We start from the raw sequence: 18,762 nt of genomic DNA, 5'->3' as shown, positions 1-18,762 counted from the left end.
TTGGCAGTTTAAAATCAGAACAATCTGCACTGTCAGCTATCACCTTTTAGATTGTGATTAGTTTTGTCAGACAAAAACAGACACGGAGAAAGTAGCATGTAACAGTTACTTAAATTCTAAGTTCACAGTCTAGAGTAATAATGGATGTAAAGTTGAGAATAACATTATGGTCAGACAAATGTGTGAGACCTTGTTAAAATGTATGGTGGTTACATATGATGTTAAAATGGTAATGAAAAATACTAATGTGGTCTGAGCTGGTGCAGGAAATTTGGTGTGATTGTGTGATGCAAACAGATTGTGGTTCTCTGTTGTGCGGCAATAGAGAAATGTCAGGATTATCTTGCACAAATGTATGTAGTTGGGCTTTCTCTAAAATGAGACAACAGCTTTTTGCAGCATACTGTAATCCATTATCTAAAATGCAGGATCAGACTGTAGTGAACTACATATAATAGTTTTATTATTTGCTTTACATGTATTTTTAAAATTTATTTTGTCTTTTGTTTCAAAACTTGAAGAGACTGCTATTGTGTGACAAATATTGGAAAGTAATAGGAAAAGTTTTGTGTTTGGATATGGAAAGAAATTGGGATTATTATAACCAATTCTGTTATTGAGCTGAAAAATCAAACTGTTGAATGATACCTGGTCTGTATTATGTGATTCTTGAAGAAAAGTGTAAATATCATAAAATGTACATATTGCTGTATGTTACTCTGTACATCTCAGACTTTGTACTCCATTAGGACATGCATTGTACTGTAATGACTGCAGGACTGACCATTATATGAATAAAAGAAACAAATTCAAGTGTTAAAGTCATTACACGTGTACGTCCTTACTATGTGTATATTCTGTATGTCTTGAATCAAATGGCCACACAAATAACTTGTGCTTTTTTTATTTGAATTAGTCATACAAATATTTCTTCTTGATACATTCATGGATACATTGTCATCGTATTCAGGATAAAATTTCATCATCAAAAATAAATTATCTTGCACATTGATATATACACGTAATTATAAAAACCCTGATATCTTTTGCTTCTGTCATTAACTTTTTTCATGGCTTACTCTCAATTTTAATATGTCATCTAAATCTAGAATAGTTAAGCCTATAAGTAAGTACAAAGTGTTATGGAGAGAAAGTTCAGATTATATGTATAGCACTTCTAAGTTCTAGATGCCCAAATTTGGAGAGAAATAGCCTATAAAACTGTTCCGTATTGCAAGATTAGCATAGATTTGTGTCTGGTAATATATGACATCGATGAATTTTACATTGTTAGGAAGAAAACATTGCAGTTACTTCTTTTCTAACAGCTACCTTAAATGTTAAACCATATAACTGTTCACACACTACATGTAAGTACATGTAAGATCATATTGTCAATGTAACTAAACTTCAGTACCTAAACACTTGAGTTAGTATGAACCTGATAGCAACAACCATAAAGAAAAAGTTACATTCATTTCAGCAACAACGTAACAAATTCATCATCAATTGCATCCTTCCCATTCACTTGAGAAATGATTGTTTCAGCAATTTTTACATTAAAAAATTCTCTATGTACAGTGAGACTTTCAGTGACAACTAAAACATCTCACATAAAATCTTTACATCTTACGACATAAGGTAACATTACATTCCACATCTTTTCTGCTACAGCATTAACTTTGAGGAATGGTTTATATATGACCCACAAATGTGCCTAATGTGATTTTTGTTACCTAGACTGATCAAACCCTTTACTAAAAGTAGTTCTCATAAAATTCTATAGTTATAGTCTGTACTTTTCAAAGTCAACTGTCACCTTGCCATTGACTTACTAACAGTACCTTCTACCATTTGTGACTTACTTTTTGAAAATATTTTTTTAACAGAGCCACAAGACCAGTTGTGGGAACAGCTGCTTTTTGTTGAATAAATGCAAATCTTACAGTCGACAAGCAAACTTCATGTTTTATATGTAAGATTTAGTAGCACCAAATCAGGGAGAAAATGAGATGAAATGACTGCATGTCTTTCAAAAATATTTCATCTTTTGTGATCCTTACAAAATTTGGACATCCTATCCTCTTAGTCATATCTGTCAAAAGTTTCAATTTGATTCAAAACCTCACCATGACAGGAATGTGTTTTTTTACAGCATTTGTAATGTAAAACTATTCCTTACTATCAAGTAGATTTTGAGTCATAAGTACATGACTACATGTAGTTACAAATGATTGTCATACACACTTTGCATTCTTGTATAACGCCACTTAGAAGAAACAGTAAGTCTTGTATTTTTTTAACACCTAATGAGAAGTGATTTACTCTTACTACTGCCATGTACCTGTATAAGGCAACCTGTAGCAGTATTATTTCACTGGCACATAGAGTTCCAAATTCCCATTATACAGAAAATCTATACACATTCTGTATTGCAATCACACTTCTGAATTGATGTGTGAAGTAATAAAAACATTCTTTCAAATTGAAGCATGCTAATAGTAAAACCTTCATTTGATTGAGAACAAGATTGAGGTGATAGCTATACATTGTATATCAGTGGTAACTTTGTTCCATGCTGCACCCCTGTATCTAGCCACTACCAGGCTTCAGGGGGCGGCTGGAAAGAGTAGAAATCAGCCAAATAGAGAGAGAGAATGCCGGGTGCGGCAAACTGTACTGGCCTCTAGCAGACCAACGCCCCTGGCATGTTATCTCTCTATTTGGCCGATTTCTACTCTTTCCAGCTGCCTCCTGAAGCCTGGTAGAGGCTACCCTGTATGCACAGGCCTAACTCACAACACCTCCTGTTTGGGGATGGTGACTTGTGCCTGACTGACCGTGACTGGCACAGAGACCGGTGTGGGGCCCTTGGAGCTGGGCAGGAGTGCCGAGGACACCGGCAGCTTGTACTCCAGGGCAGAAGCAGGGAGTTTGAACTCAGGTGGAGAGATGCTGGGGGAGGGGAGGGGGGTGTCAGGTGCAGCCCCGTTAGCCAGGTGCATGGCTGTGGCTGGGTCCAGGTGCGGGTGGGTAGCCGGATGGGGAGGGTTGTCTGTGCTTGCACCTGTTGGAAAACATATTATTACTCAGTTAACTTTATCTGTTAAGAGCCCCTTGTGCAAGTAAGACCCACATGTATCTTGTCACATTTCCTATGTATCCAGTGTATTGCATATGTGCAAACTATGCTCCATGTAACAGGTATAAAATCCTGTGCTTTTGGCTGCTTCAAAAGAGAATAGCTGTTATGCAATATTATGAGTTATTTTCTAGATGCCTTTCAGAATAAAGCAGATGCTAGTGAGTGTTAGTTGGTCCTTTGGAATAATTTCTCCTAATGCCTGTTAGAGTCAAGATATTGGCATTGTTAGTGACATGCATTGTCAAGTGAGAGATTGCCCTGTAGACTTATCCTACAGACTTACATGATGTAGAGAGGAGAGAGAGGGTTGATCATGATTTAGCCAGAATGGCAAAGGAAGTCCTCACCAATGGGCGGTGAGGGCGGTGCCTCAGACTGATCAGCAGAGCCCCCTGGAGGAATGGAGGGAAGCTGCAATGTTTTCAGTGATTTTGTGGAGAAAACATGAAGGGGGAACAGGTAGGACATAAGGACAGACAGACTGCTTTAGAATCAATCTTCACTGAACATGCATTGCAGAATGGAACAAGAAGACTTGAAAAGTAAACAGAAAGAAAAGACAGTTTTGCTGTTTAGTTGATGGTCTTTAATCTTCTCATTAGGCTAGCCAAAAGTTTGCTACAAATAGTATTTCTATTTACCTCCCAGGAGCATCTCTTGTAGCAGGTTGTCAATCTTTGCCACCCCAAACAGTTTAGCGAACTGGATCTGTTCGATCATCTGCCACGTGATGCTCTGGAGGGTCGGCAGGAGGAGAAGGATCTCGCCGAAGCGCCCGCGCGACTCGTACTGTCTGTCGTTGATGTAGTCCTCCAGGTTGAGCTGGACCTGGTAACGCATGGACTTGATCTTGCCCCGCTCACTCAAGCCCTTGGCATCTAGGAAATGGGAAGAATCTAGAATTTAAAGAAGCACAAGTGTCAAATCGTAAGGATTTAACTTAGCAACACAAAGTACATATCTACCATTATGGGTGGACTGGGCAATAGAATGTTGCTTTCAAACTATGATCAGAATCTAATAGTTAAAATGTTCTGATCGGTTGTATGCAGAACATTGTACTTCACCAGTATTTTATGAATCTGTTATGAAAGCGCATTGCAGAACTTCCAGTTAAAGCACATTCTATATATAATTGACAATTATGTAAAAGGTGAGATAACCTCTTCTGAAAGTGACATAACCGTTACAGTGTCTCCCTAAGATAAATATATCTTGTCGGCTCAGTGGTACGATTTCTACAAGATGGAAGCAGTCGATACCTGGATCAAAAAACACCAGGGCCTTCAGGCAGGCAAACTCGCTATCATCGATGGCCACCTCCACCAGCGGCTTGACCAGCTCGTCCAGCACACGGCACGCAATGCGGCTGACCTCGATCTCCGGACTGTTGCGCGGGATGATGAAGTCGTTCCCCAGGAGAAGGCAGTCCTTCAGGGCCATGGATCGCCGGGCCACGCCTAGCAACAGGTGCTCACCTGCATGTGCTCTGAGCAAGGCCACCTGGGAAGGGCAAACATGTCGTCATGATGGAACAGTCCTATAACGTGATGGAGAGTTTGTAAAGGGACTAATTATGCCTGTAACATGTCATTGACTTTCACAAGAGAACAATGCTTTGGTTAGGGTACAGATTCTGTAGTCTTCTCTCTCCCATTAATAACAATGAATTTCCTTTTAATCTGTTGTCTTTGGGGTTAAGGTAGCCAACATCAACTTGCTGATGATTCTGCTACACTGTAGCATTTGGGCTGTAGAATTTGGACCATTGCACACTGGGGCATGCCCCTACTCTGTGGTGTACGTTGTTTTTCTGCTATTTTGAATTTCTGTGTATAAAGCAACTAGCAAGCTACATACATGTAGTATTACACTTCAACCTTTTCCGTAAGATGATAGTCAACTAAAGAGATACATATACATGTATAAGTACTTAGTACCAGAGACTTGCAAGACTTCCCGGGGACTTGCAAGACCTGTTCTTTTTTCCTTCCATCTCACCTGATCATCCAGTGGCAGTTCACAGAAGGTGGGGATGTACTTGGCCCACTCCACCAGGATCAGCAGCTGCTGCTTCATGGACTCACAGATGTCGTTTATCATCGCTATCTTCTTGGAATGTGGGTCACCGCCTGACAGTGGTGTGGAGATCTGGGAAAGGTAAGAAGAAAAGAGAAGTGAAGGGTGGAACAATCACAGGACCAGCAGGGATCTGACTTCAAACCAACCATGGATGGACATCAAGGACATCCAGACACCAAGGGAAAAATTAAGTTTTTACAAGCATCTTTGGCTGTTCCTCTAGCCTGGATGCCATTCAATATGTTACAGCATCCTTGGGGTTGCTATTACAAATCAGATGGCACCCAGGCTACTGTTCCTCTTCCTTGCAAAGTGTTTGAGACCCTAACTTGTGACACTTACAGATTCCTGGGCTATCAGTATCTAAGTATAACAACACTCAACCTCCTACATACTTCTGTGACAAGGGTAACAGGGGGGAGTGAAAGGGGTTTTGAAAGCCTTCTTTTTTTCAAATAAATGGTAATTGCCAGCCTTCTGGGCATCAAATATTGCTCAGATTTGTCTCCAAAGTATCCTAGAAATTAATCAATGAGTTACAAACTTGTAGTAGAAAGTAAGTGACGATGGAAGACTTTAAACATTTCTCACTGACCAGAACACCACCATACAGGAAACAGAACTGTGATAGCTGTACTTTGTGGTTGGCAGGAGGTGACAAACAGACTGACAGAACACAAGACCAGACCAGACCAGACTACACAGACTGAGGAGGACACGATTGTACAACACTTACAAGTGACACAAGACAGGGTCACTGAGGGTTGACTGTGAATCAGGTACGGTGGTTCAAGCCACACCGATCAAACTGCTGGCAGTTCTCAGGAAATCTTAAGACAATTGAGGTACAAATTTAACACCAAAGTTTTTCCAGAAGCAGATAACAAAACAACAGATGAGTTGCTATCACACATAGAAACTAGGATTTGTTTGACTGTTATGATTTGGGGTATTGAAAAGTTTGTTAGTACAAAAGATGTAATAGATAGTAGTCAATAAAACTGTTGATATTGTTACCTGATTGATGATGATTGGAAGTGGATTGTTAATCCATGCAGGAGAGGATCAGATCTAGGGTAGTGGGGTGGGATTTCCGTACAATTAAAGAGTGGAGCTCCTGTAACTTACGCCAAACGGCTTCTCTACCTGTCTAGACAGGATTTCTGCGTTCATGAGGGCGCTGACGGACAGCGGTCCCCCCGCGCCGGGATCCTCGTAACTCGTCCTGCGAGAACTGATGCGGTCTCTCTCATTCTGCACAGCTGCAGGGGAAATAAAGAAAACTGCCCATGTACACATATTCTCTTCCAAGGGAATCATTGCCACAATGTCATCTCAATAGCTGTATCATAGGTAACTTTTGGACTTCTTTCTTGCGGTAAAAGTGTTAAATTTTGACGGCAATATTATGCTAACTGTGGTGTGCAGTGATCAGAGCACTTCATATTACATAATTGACCATAAAAATCTTAAGGGGAGTAACATGTGCTTGTATATGCTCATATATCTCCTTTCTATTCCTGCCACAGCTGGCACTTTCCCAGTATAATTCTAAGCATTACGGTTTTCCTTGGGGCTGACTAATCCTGTGCTACTTTGTTGTCTTGAGTCATTGTCAAAGGAAATGTTAATCAGAAACCCCTTGGACCTACATTTACAGATTTACAGTACGCATAGTTACTTTTTTTCTGAACCGGTATCAACTTATATCTGACTTCCATCCGTGGTTTATTGAAACACGTCCACGCCCCTGACCAAACATGTCCATTTCAGTCTAACTTGTGTTTGATTAAGACTCGAGGGTCATGCCTAGTTCCTGCACAGTATCCACTTTGCAACAGTCTTGTTGTGGCTTGACCTTGGCATTTGTGCCTTTCGCCAGGAGTAATGTTTAGTAGCAATATTGACACAAGGTACTCTTCCTTCCTGTGATACCGTGACATTTTAAACAAACGTGGGGGACCCGCAGGGTTTGGCTGCCAGGTTTAATGTTTGGTCAGAATGCTGCTCTATCCAAATCAGTCCCCAGCTCATCAGATATGCACCAGCCTCGCAGTCAGGTAGTCATGGGAGAGGCTGGCATGGTCAGGAATGGAAGATAAGGACGGAGGTAGGAGCAAATATCGTGGGCCAAACAAAAACAATTTCGTGGTTAACCTATAAAGGCACTAAAAAGTAAAATTTGGGGTTGGCAGCTGCAAAAAAAAAAGGTCTGATAAACCTTTCAAAAATAATGACAACCCTTAGGTTTCAAGCGGCTTTGCACATATCTAATCTACTAAAGTTTGAAGTTACCTTTCATCCAAAGAACATCATGAATACGTACTACCTTCTTTCTTCATGCCAGCCCTGAAGCACTTCTTCAGCCTGCAGTATCTGCACTGGTTCCTCTTGTCTTTGTCCACTACACACATGCGGTTGAATCTAGACAGGAGGAAAATGAGGCAATTTTATCAGTTAAAGCTGAGATGAAAATCACTTGCAAATCAGAAAGATTCACTGTTATGTTGGAATCTTTGATACTTGACAAAGAAAAGAATCGAAAGCTTCTACAATTTTTGTCTCAAATCTATCCATTTTAGAGATGCTTTGTCATGCTGTTGGGAGGTCTAGGACGTCAATCAGCACTCTACTACTGATGATTTTTTAGTGCACCAATGTAAGAAAGTACATGAGGACAACAGGAGGATCCGGTGGATTAAAGAAGCAGTCTGGATAAGGAAGTCATCCCCAGTGATGAACCGGGACGAGGGGTGATACAAGCTCAGCCACGTTTGGGATTGCATTCTCGTGTGCAAAAGCGCCACCTACTTTGGCAATAAATAGCGGCGAGTTGCAGAACTCCAGTCAGAAGGTGTCTGATAGACATTGAAACGTAAGCAGGTGAGAACCTTACTGGTTGTGTAAATAGAAAATTCTATACCGTAAGAAAGTACAGTTACTATCAATGTAATAGCCCGAAGAGATGGCTCCCACTGACCAAGATTCACAATTTTCTGTCACCTCACCTGCATGTGTAGACATGGTTCTTGCGTACGCTGCGTCTGAAGAATCCCTTGCAGCCGTCGCAGCTGGCGGCGCCGTAGTGTTTCCCTGTGGCACGGTCTCCGCAGATTGCACATTGTGACAAGGTGACATCAGTCTCTGCACCCAGGGTGAAATCAGCCTGGGGCTGCTTCACCATTTGTACTGCAGAAATGAATGAAACACTTATTAATAAGCAAACAAAACTCCTTCATCTCATATTCAATGTACTATGCAATATGAGTAGAATATGAGATCACATAAAATTTGCATCTTAAAGGCATCATGCGATTGATTTTAGAGTAACAAAACTGGAAATATTCTGATTAAGGCCATCTTTACGATATTGACACATACTGCTTCACATTAGTAGTTTTCTATCAATATTTCATACTTTGGGTATTTAAAACTGCAGAAACAAGCCCCAAGGTGATTCCTTTGTTTTCTGGGTAGTACCCTTAAAATCAGTCAAGAGCCCTTCCAGTAACCATTTTCTGCCAGAATTTTGGATATTTTTGCTCCATGAGAGTCAATATACACAAGTCTGGGATAGTGTGGTTTCAATTCAGATATGTAGATATATATAGGTGACTAGACTTCAGAGGAGCCATGCCTGCTCAGAGTGTAGGACAGAAAATGTAACTATCTCAATGTTGCTTCTTTTTAAAGCAGTCAAAACTGCCTCTTTCCATTCTTGTTAGTCATCTCCTTGGTGCTGAAACGTCTTCACATAAACCAGTCCTGTCTTTCCCACAGTTCTTCAGCATTATAAACTTCAAACCCGGAAAGAGGTTCATCTGACGGGTCACCCCGCCAAGAGAAGGCCGAGCCTGCCAGCAGGGTGGCTTGTTTACTCACCACAGTACCGCACAATACAGAGTCAACACGGCCCATGTCAACTAATGTAACTACATTCCTGTGGCTTACGGGACTTGCAACAACTTAAGACACACCCAAACACCTTGCCATAATACAATGTTACCTCACATGTTGGAGATATTTTGAACAGTAGTTAACAAGTTACCAAAGTGAGACTTTGAAAACTTGTGAATGTGGTACATTACTGTACATGTGTGTGGTATATTCTTACTAGAGGGAATATTGTGTTCATCTGTGCAACACAAACTCTCAGTATTCAGGTTCTATGTTCTAAGTTGTTTGTTGGGATGGTCACTGTGAGTGACTTAATCAGGCTAATGTTGTGTAGACATCTTCATTAATCACAACTTATACCCCTTCCAGTTTTATAGGCCAATTGGAATAACTGGTTAATTATGCTCCTATGAACACTAGGCAGAAGGGTTAAACATTAAAGACTGTTTCTAGTTTAGACATCAAGGACTTCAGCAAGTTGTTCTCCAGGACTATTACTGACATTTAGTGGTTTAGTTCTTTCCCTGACTTATACTGGAAATTCCTAATACATACAGCTTTGGTGGGGAAACTTCTTAGAGAATGGCTTTAGAGTTTGAGTCAGAGTGCAGGCCATATGGCACAGCATGGCAGCACAAGGGATACGCCCTTTCCACCACTGAGCTCTAAATCCAAATACAAACAAAAGAGAAAAAAACTATGACATATCAACTGCCATTCACAGCACGCCCTCCCACTGTACTCCCCTTCCACATTCGCATACATCTGGACTGATAAAAAAAACTACATAATGATAAGACTGTACTTGAGTACAATTAGCTATATTTGCCCATGTAGAAGATGTAGCAAAATTATCATCTAGTATATATTATGTTCCCATTAAAATTATTATTTCTTCCATGCCCTATGACATGTCCTGACGTATGTTATAAAAAGTTATAAGACTCCGCCCCTTTCTCACCTGTCAGTGAATGTGTTCTCAATCATTAACAAGATATGACAAGCTTTGAATATAAGCACTTATCAATGCATTCAAATATTTGCCAACTAATGCAAATATGACTTGAAAAACATGCCGCTGTGCGTGAGTAGAAGGCACCTAACATGTGAAGAGTATGATATTTGCCCGCAACGACCCCCAGGTCAGCTGTTACATTCCAACGCAAGAGCGTCATTGGAAAAAGAAATGATAAGCTCTACAAACAGTTGGACAAAAAGTGACCAATGACATCTGAACAGTATTAAGTAACAGTGAAAAGAGGTTTAAGTGAATTGGATCGAGAAAAATGCCATTTGTGGCAAACTTCTAACGTTAATTAATAGCCACTTATCAATGCCAAGCCAAACAACAGGGTAATTCAACATGGGTCCTAATCATTTCCTTCCTCCTCTCCAATCTTATCATCTTCAAAAATGGAAACTTGTCCTTTAAAAAACTGTAGAACTTCTGTAGAATCTATACTTGAAGACGTTCATCAACAATGTATAGATGTCGAAACTGTCAATTCTGTTGATGCAGATTAGTTGCAGCAGTCAGCAAAATAATTACTAGTCCCGTGACTCCAAGAAGATAAAGTAATTGACTCAAGTCAGATCAAACACTAGCTGGTGTCACTAATGATAATCGGACACGCAAATATTTGCTGTACTTTTGTGTTGCCCCCCTCTTTTCAAACACCGCTGATACGGCTGGGTTAGCTTTATAATCTGTAGGGCAGCTAGAGTGGAACAGAGCGTAACGACAACAAAGTGCCCGGTTTGCTCACCTCTTCATTAAACTGACAGGAATTGGAAGATGGTTACAGATGTGAAACTGAAATTTAAGATCAGTTTCTGTACTTTTCAGGAGACTCAGATGTATCAATTTTAAAAAGTTGTCTTTTGCAACATCTTCCCATACCAAGAGAATGCCCAATATTTGCAGTGATGATGAGATATTTAAATTTCAAAAGTTAAGGTCACATAGCCAACAAATTCAGTATAACTTATAAGACAAGGTACTTTTTCCATTTGCTCTGTAGTTTTCAACATCATCCATGTATGAGAATCAGAGCTTGGGAAAACTAGTGTATTGGACACTTTGTTGAAGGAAAATTGTCCTGTTTTCTAGGTTTAGAAATAACTTGAAGGTAAAACTAAATTGAAGTTAGTATTGACTTTCTTTCAACACCTTTCAAACCTGACACTCACCATATTTGCACCAGCAGACATTCATCATAGCTAAGGGCAGTGTGTACTAACAAGTACTAACAGTATTGATGTGAACAAATTCATTTACTATAACTTGTATGCCACATGCCATTAATTACCATGTCAAATTCACACACAGTACCTACGGTATTGGTTAGGCTTTTTAAAAAGGTTTTTCTGCATATCTGCACTGGTAAATCATGTTTACCTGTGCGCTGTGCCACTATTTTTTGCATCAAGTCCATCAAAAATGATTTCAAGAGGCATTACCATTTTTAGTCTTTTCATCTGATGTCTTAGATGCTAGAAAAATTAAGGCATCCAAATTGAATGAGATTTGCCTAATTGGTCATATCAGTAGCTACTGCTCAACAGATCAGGTAATTACAGTGTATATACTTTGTTCAATCAAATCTGGTTGCAATTAGATAGCAATAGAGACTATAAATTGTCAAATAGAGCCTGACAGTGACACTTTTGTGAGACTTACATTTCAGTAGAAGACAAACAATTGAAAGGTTGATGTACTAAAAGTGTCAGGTGACACACTAGTGAATACCTGCTGGTGGTTTGATGGTGGGTAAGCCTGTCATGTTGTCCGATCCACCAAACATGGCTGAAAGAACAGATAGCAAAGAAGGGCTGAAGACAGAGAAAGGTAAAACAATGGCAGAAACTGTGGTAGGAATTTCTTACAATGTTTGATGCAGTGATCTTGTTGAGAAAGTTTAAAAAGACTGTGTTCTCTGCACTTGGTTCAACACACAAGCAACAGTGCCCACAAATTACCTTTTCAGACCAAAACTTGTATTACATGTAACCTGACTTGTTGTCTTAGAAAGTTAAATGTATCCTGCAGGTTTAAAGACACTGGTAACACGGACTACATAATGTGATGTAAATGCCACAATCATCCAAAACTTCCTGCGTTTTCAGGGTTACCAGTACCCGAACCAAACTTACCCGCATACAAACCTGGCCATCTTCACTTCTCGACAGTGCCACCCTCCGGACATCATCAAGGGAATGGGCAAACAATCAAGCTTTCACTTCTACCCTTTACCCCAAAACATTCCCAAGATTTACAACAGTAGCTTTCACTGTGTTGGTTTACAGAGAAGTACACTGTGCCCCTTGGTACAAAAGCCAACGACTACTCACACAACAGACCCTACACTACAGTCTGTCCACCTGGCCAACCAAGCTATTTCAATCTGTACTCTGCACATAAAGCCTAACTTCCTGCTTTGACATCAAAATATCTGAACATTGCTTAAGTAGTTATAATAGTTTTCTACGCCGGGATTACATAACAAAGGACATAATCCGCGCGGATTCCGAAGGATCTTAATATTACTACTGGCTCCGAAGTCTAATTAGTAAGGTAAAGAACAAATTCCACCATTTACCTGATAAGGGAATTTAAAAGGACTTCGACGCCTGAAACAACTCGACTGAAGTGCAATGTGTGTTTGACTGCCCGGCACACAAATACGCATCCAGGTCTTAAGCCAGCCTGGATTTTGATGGATCGTGAAACAACACTACTATTTTTGCGGTTTTTATCAGGGGGCCGAGATTGGGTCTTCTATCGTGCCTCCCATTTGCCTCCCAACCTGCTTGTGTAAATTTGCCGTTAAGGTCGTGGCCGCTGTTGCTAGCTGGCAAAATATGCTTACTCAATTGATTTCTGAGATTGCGGCCACAGCAACCCTACCACTATTGCCCCTCCGTTTTACTGCTATAACATTGCTAAGCTTGGCGATCCCTTCCTTACAAAGGTCTCTGGTGCACGTCTGAAGTGTTACGTACCAAGTAACTTTGACTTTCCTAAAACTTTAAACTTTGTTCCCTTGGCCATTGTTGTACTGTATGGACCACACCTTTTATTGCCCCATTTCTCAAATGTTTTGACAAGGTTTATGCTGTGTAGCCACAGAGGAATTTCTCACGTAAGCCGCCCATACCTGTCCACTATGGAGTGGTAGGCTCCCAGGTGATAAAAGATCTTTAACTGACAGGTGTGTACAGCCCGGGGGAAAAACATGTTATCCCGATTGGCCGTCGAACAATCACCAATAGTTAATGGCTAACTATTTTGCACCCCTGGTAAGGCACACAACTGAGGTTTTCATTGCTCAGTCCGATACATGCCTTCACAGAGTGTTTGAACAGAGAGCGATCCTGCTTACCTAGACCAAGAGGTGAGAATGGAGAGGATGAAAAACATCACACTGGTGAAAAGAACATGAAGAGAATAGAACATCTGACATCTAAAGCTATGATATTTATAGCCGACAAATACACTATGGCAGATGGAGTGTGTACTCATCTGAACCTGAAAAATGGACTTGAATGACATGATGTCTTACAATAAGTGGCATGAATGTTAAGGTCGTCTCAGTAAGTATGCATAGGTGCAGTTACAGTACACTACAGCTGACACAGATAAACTTACAGGTAACTGCAAAGGATTTTCCAATTCATCAGCTGTTTGCATGTGATGTCATATAGAACTGCCCACAAAAAACTGACCACATATAGAACTGCCCACAATGTCTTTGGCTTATTTTTTCATTAGTTTTTAGGCATTTTTAACAGGCTATCTTTTTTGGACTGGTATCTTTTTGTTATACTAGCCTTCGGTGGCAAATGGATACTGCTATTCCAATTTGATGAGACAGCACTGTCTTGCCACATTGATACTGCCTTGCAGCCACCAAAGATCTGTTCTCAAACATTCCTTTTTGTTCAAAACTCTTCAAAGAAACTTTGTCCAAATGCCAGAAATGTTAGTTTCCAAAAAAAAAAGTTACAAGTGACAAAGAAATAAGTTGGACTTTTCAAATTGACAAACATATTTTATATCTTGTAGTTTTACAAGTCATGAAAAACTTTCAAGAGTTCCAAAAAGTTCAGTGTTCACACATCAATTGAAAGCTCCTCCTCTCCAAGTCATAGATATCACATTATTATCCAATTCAGCCAAAGAACATGTTTAATATTTTCTGTCAACAGCAAGTATTACAATTAATTGATATGTTCCTTTGCTAATTCCTCACCCAATATTCAGCTATTGAATGTATTTTACCTCAATAATTGGAAATCAGGCAATTTTTTCTCAATGATATCAAAGGAGTGCAAGAGTCTTTTATCAGATCTTCTCACATCCTGACTTGATTGATCGTTTGTATATCTAGTGTTTGACTAATGGCGTTATCATTATGACAATACACTAACATACTTTCCCACCAGGCAGGTAGTTATTAATAGGTGTACGATTGTTCTACGTGGGGGACGTGGGGTCACGAAAGGTCGGCCCACAAGGCCACTTGCTCCATGGTATGCTTTTAGCCCAAAAAAGCTGTGTTGTCATGTGGGATGTACCAATAACTTGTGACAGCAACAGGACAGTATATTGTTAACTTGCTCAAAAGATCTTTCCTTGTGATATCAAGGAGGTTAGAGACTTTTGGTGAATAATGTTGGAGTTGTATGGAACAAATAACCCAACATCCCTTGACAGTTGGTTCTCAGTGTTACTAGCATAACTTAAGAGGATATCGTGATTGGACCATCAAAACCATCAGATTGGACCATCAGAACCAATAACAGATTCGATTACCCTTTTACTACATCTGGCTTGAAGCCTGAGTGTCAGCTTTTTTAGCTTTCGTGGTGAGCAGGCGAAAACTAAAAAGGCTGACACTCAGGCTATCTGGCTTGGGCTCTAGCTTCCAATTAAAAGGCTCTACAGCAATCTTGGGCAAAACTCTTCAAGTCTTCTGAAGCTTGCATAATGACAGTGTGTGAAGAGATAAATTTGTTGCGACAAATTAGGTCCAGATAGGCAACAGATTTAATTACTTTTTTGTTAGTTTTGTTCGACCTTGAGTGATTTATGATCTTTCATTTATGAGTTGATTGCCAAGCCAAAGATCAATGTCATTCCCAAAATGGCACGCTTGAACAAATATCCATTAAATTCAACTTCACTGTAGTTATGTAACACATTGCACAGTGTGGGAGGTTGCTAGTGCCAATTTTAAATGCACAAGAGCTGATCATATATCATCAGCTTCTTTCTAGACAATGTAAGATCACCATTGGAGCATAACATCAACTCAAATATTCATCCTGAATTTTGAGAGAATTTGACTTATAAAATCTAGATGATGCAACCGCAGCCCCTTCATCTATCAAGGCATGTCAGATGATTGATCAGATAAGCTCTCCCAACTTTAAACAATCAATAAATCAATGCCAAGAAGTAGGTAAAAGACCATGGGAGAAAATAACTCTGAATATGTGTTAGCATCAATTATAGATGTCAAAGAGGACCATGAATATGTACCCTGGTACATTTGAACAGGTAAGACTTCAGAATACATTTGTAGCTTACAAGTGTGCCGCACATTGGACACATGCTGTATACCCAATACAAGGCATTTAAATGCATGTTGTAAAATGATGAACTTAAATAGTTCTACTGTAGTATTTGCCACCCAAATGTCACAAGTTTCAATTATTTGTACAGTCTTATCTTAGTTTCAGGCCTTATCATCTAGCACCATCCAATCACTGCGCAGAAAGTTCCAACCAATCACAAGACAGAGATTTTGTTTCCACCCCTTCCGCCAAGGTCACCAGAGAATGAGATGTCAGTAGATTGATAAAAAGTAGAAGTTGTACACTATTTGGTGAGTCATATCAAATATTCTAATAAGGTCACGTTGATTTGATTATATGATTGACATCCTCTGGGAACCCTAAACTGATGTAAGTGTGCGAAAAAAGTTTGGCAAAAAAAAGTTGCCTTCATTATGAAATATAGGTGGTCATGAAGGTTGAACAAATGACAGAGTACTATCTTATTGGCATGGTGAATAATATTTCCATTCCTTCACATATTCTTCTTGTCCTTTGGAATGGATTCTGGCATTCTGCGACATAAGTATCTTTCCCGATATCTTTTTTTTTAATCGTATATATTAGCTCATTTTGCAGCTACTGCAGCTAAAAATTCATGCACACATGGATGTCATCCATATAATCCAATCAACATGGCCTAATGTCTATGTGAAATGTCTCTTTCAAGAGAACTTTCAATGAAAGTTTGTACTCTTAGCTTGTAGCCTTATGACTACGAAATGGTATTGGTACACAAGTGTTCTTGTTTCCTTACAAGCTTTCATCAATAAAGCACCTGTATAGCCATGCTCTATTGGAATGTCATAGAGGAATTCATAAAGTATTCTGCACTTACAATGTCATGTTTTCGTAAACAGTTATCTCCCAGAGTTATGCTTATTATGGTAGTGCAATGGAAATAAAGTACAGTAATAACAATTATGACCATGAGGACAAAACAAAACTTACCTGTATCATATCCCAAGATTACACCCATCATTCTAGCCTTTTATTTACATAAGAATGCATTGACAGCATTAGCTAATTGTAAGTACACATATAGGATCTCTGGTACAACATGGCTGAAATGTAATCCTTGCTAGGCCTTTGTGTATCTATTTGCTACACTAAGCTGGACTGAAATAAATACTCCTGTTGTTGTTGTTATGAGTATCAGACAGATCATGAAAACAAAACAGGCTGAAGTTAGTATGGTGACTAATTCTTATGCTAGGAATGCTATAAATATGGTGCAGTGGTCTGCTTCAAAATAAGCAAAATGTGCATTTTTGAAATACTATAAAACCACCAAATTTCCAACTGTTTTTATCTAACTTAACACTACCTTTCCTTTACACAATCTCTCTCTCTCTCACACACACACACACACAAACACACACCAACACACACACAGGTATTTTATTCCCATTGATAGTCCCCACAATTGTGAATGAAAATTGTATTCTGTTAAAAAAATTCAAGCCTCCTACCCATTAGAGTAATGTAAAAGATATGCTATCTATTGGATACATCCATGGATTTATAATTTGCTGTCAGTCAAGTGATTGTGATTTTTGCTCCCAACATCTGCTTGAAGATCAAGCCGTCAGCCCCTTTGGTTATCAACACTGGTTGGTCCCCACGACTACCTTTCTCCAAGGAGCCTTGCTGGTTCCAAGGCCAAAATCAGTCAGCGTCGCGGTCAGCTGATAGGGTCAAGGTGAGGTTTGGGTCCAGATAAATCCAGCAAGTTTCGTTCAAGGATTATCTTTCTGGGAGAGACCGACCATGAGCTTTTGAGGAAATCGATGATCACAACAACCTTGCTAAATACAAAACAGCTGGGCCACTTTGCAGCTGGCTAACATGGAAAACAACAGCGGGAGGGATTGTGACAACAACGCAAAACACGCGGAAATTATTAAAATTTAATGACCGAAATATTGAGGAATTTTCTTATGTCGTAGGCGTGCGCAGCGAAGTCATCTTAGAAACACTGGTGTTAGAAATGTATAGGAGAAATCCGGAGCGGCTCCCCAGTTGGTACCACTAGGCTCGAGAAAAACAACTGTGGTTACTCGTATGACAATCAAACTGCGATCTCAGCAGGTTTGGGCGTGTTTGTGAACTATCGCGCTACGAACTTCTGAAGCTTGTTCCGTTCCCCGCTGGCCGAAAATGAAAGTAAAAAGTTGGGCAGAAGTTGCGAACTTCTCAGCCCGTTGCGGCGTTTCTGGGCGAGTTCGTTACACCCACAGGTCGCTTGCTACGTTACCAGCGTGAGATAAAACTGTGCAAACAATTTTTCGTCAGCCGGCTGGTGGGACGCAAGCAACCTGTGTCAAAACGCGCTCAGACCGCTCGCGTTTCCCACCCTCTGCGGAAAAAAAGAGGTCGCGCGACAAATTCACCTTCTTCGGACTTTTTCCCGGTCATAATGCGTTGACCCGGCATCTGTTGACGGGTGGTTGGGCGGGGGAAACTGGACGTTGGACCCTCGGAAGACCCTTGGACCGGCGGCTGGTTGAGCGGCTTGCGGCGAGCTGCGGGAGAGTTGCGGGAAGGGGGAGGGGCCAGGGATGGCGTAATCCGATCATGTGAGGCAAGATTTATTTTGGCGATTCCAGCAACTTTTGCAGAGCATTTTCTCACGCACTCAGAGATGCCGGGAAACCAACCAACCGTGTGCAAATTGATCACTTAGAACCCTTTCCGTTTAAAATTATATATCTCAACACAAGACTACTTTAAAATTACATTCTATTTTCGTGGATTCGTATTGAAAAGTTTCCGGCTGACTGCACCACCCCCTTTTCCAGATGGACTCGACTTGGCAAACTTGAGCAGAACGGCTGACCTCTGAACGACCCTGCCTGACTGCTCGGGCAACAACCTTCGCTTCGAGGCGCAACAACACGGACACTTGTCCTGCGATCCTCTTCTGTTTTCAGTTAGAAGACAATTGCCTACAGCGAGAAGTCAAGATAATACTACACTACTCACTAGTCACTACGACTTGCGTTTGCCTTGATTATATC

The 18,762-nt window shown here is 40.3% G+C and overlaps 1 protein-coding gene across 13 annotated transcripts; it reads right to left on the bottom strand.

Annotated features, from left to right (window-relative positions):
* Positions 1 to 2,734: 2,734 nt before the first annotated feature.
* LOC109473915 (hepatocyte nuclear factor 4-alpha-like) lies at positions 2,735 to 18,311 on the bottom strand. 13 transcript variants are annotated; one of them, XM_019774079.1, is made up of 10 exons: positions 12,724 to 13,462; positions 11,874 to 11,930; positions 8,236 to 8,416; positions 7,554 to 7,651; positions 6,356 to 6,489; positions 5,147 to 5,296; positions 4,408 to 4,648; positions 3,787 to 4,041; positions 3,429 to 3,537; positions 2,966 to 3,067 (listed from the first exon to the last, which is right to left on the bottom strand). In XM_019774079.1, the coding sequence occupies exons 2-9, from the start codon at positions 11,926 to 11,928 to the stop codon at positions 3,464 to 3,466; spliced, it is 1,188 nt and encodes a 395-aa protein (XP_019629638.1). In that variant the 5' UTR covers positions 11,929 to 11,930; positions 12,724 to 13,462; the 3' UTR covers positions 2,966 to 3,067; positions 3,429 to 3,463. The 13 variants fall into 13 exon arrangements, with proteins under 13 accessions (XP_019629627.1, XP_019629633.1, XP_019629629.1 ...); XM_019774080.1 differs by having other exon boundaries at positions 3,787 to 4,023; positions 7,557 to 7,651; positions 12,724 to 13,025; XM_019774068.1 differs by lacking the exon at positions 3,429 to 3,537 and having other exon boundaries at positions 2,735 to 3,067; positions 12,724 to 13,449.
* Between the last annotated feature and the right edge of the window lie 451 nt (positions 18,312 to 18,762).

Source organism: Branchiostoma belcheri, unplaced genomic scaffold (assembly GCF_001625305.1).
Source record: "Branchiostoma belcheri isolate BF01 breed outbred unplaced genomic scaffold, Haploidv18h27 scaffold3, whole genome shotgun sequence".
NCBI classification, from domain to species: Eukaryota; Metazoa; Chordata; class Leptocardii; order Amphioxiformes; family Branchiostomatidae; genus Branchiostoma; species Branchiostoma belcheri.
Note: the sequence above shows the minus strand (reverse complement) of the source record. Positions and strands in the feature narration are given on the sequence as shown.

Excerpts from the sequence above, each read along its gene's own strand:
- LOC109473915 (XM_019774068.1), bottom strand. The coding sequence starts at position 11,928 with ATGTTTGGTGGATCGGACAACATGACAGGCTTACCCACCATCAAACCA. Across the intron at positions 7,652-8,235 it reads AACCATGTCTACACATGCAG|ATTCAACCGCATGTGTGTAG; the intron begins GTGAGGTGACAG and ends CCTCCTGTCTAG. Across the intron at positions 6,490-7,553 it reads TGGCATGAAGAAAGAAGGTA|CTGTGCAGAATGAGAGAGAC; the intron begins GTACGTATTCAT and ends TTTCCCCTGCAG.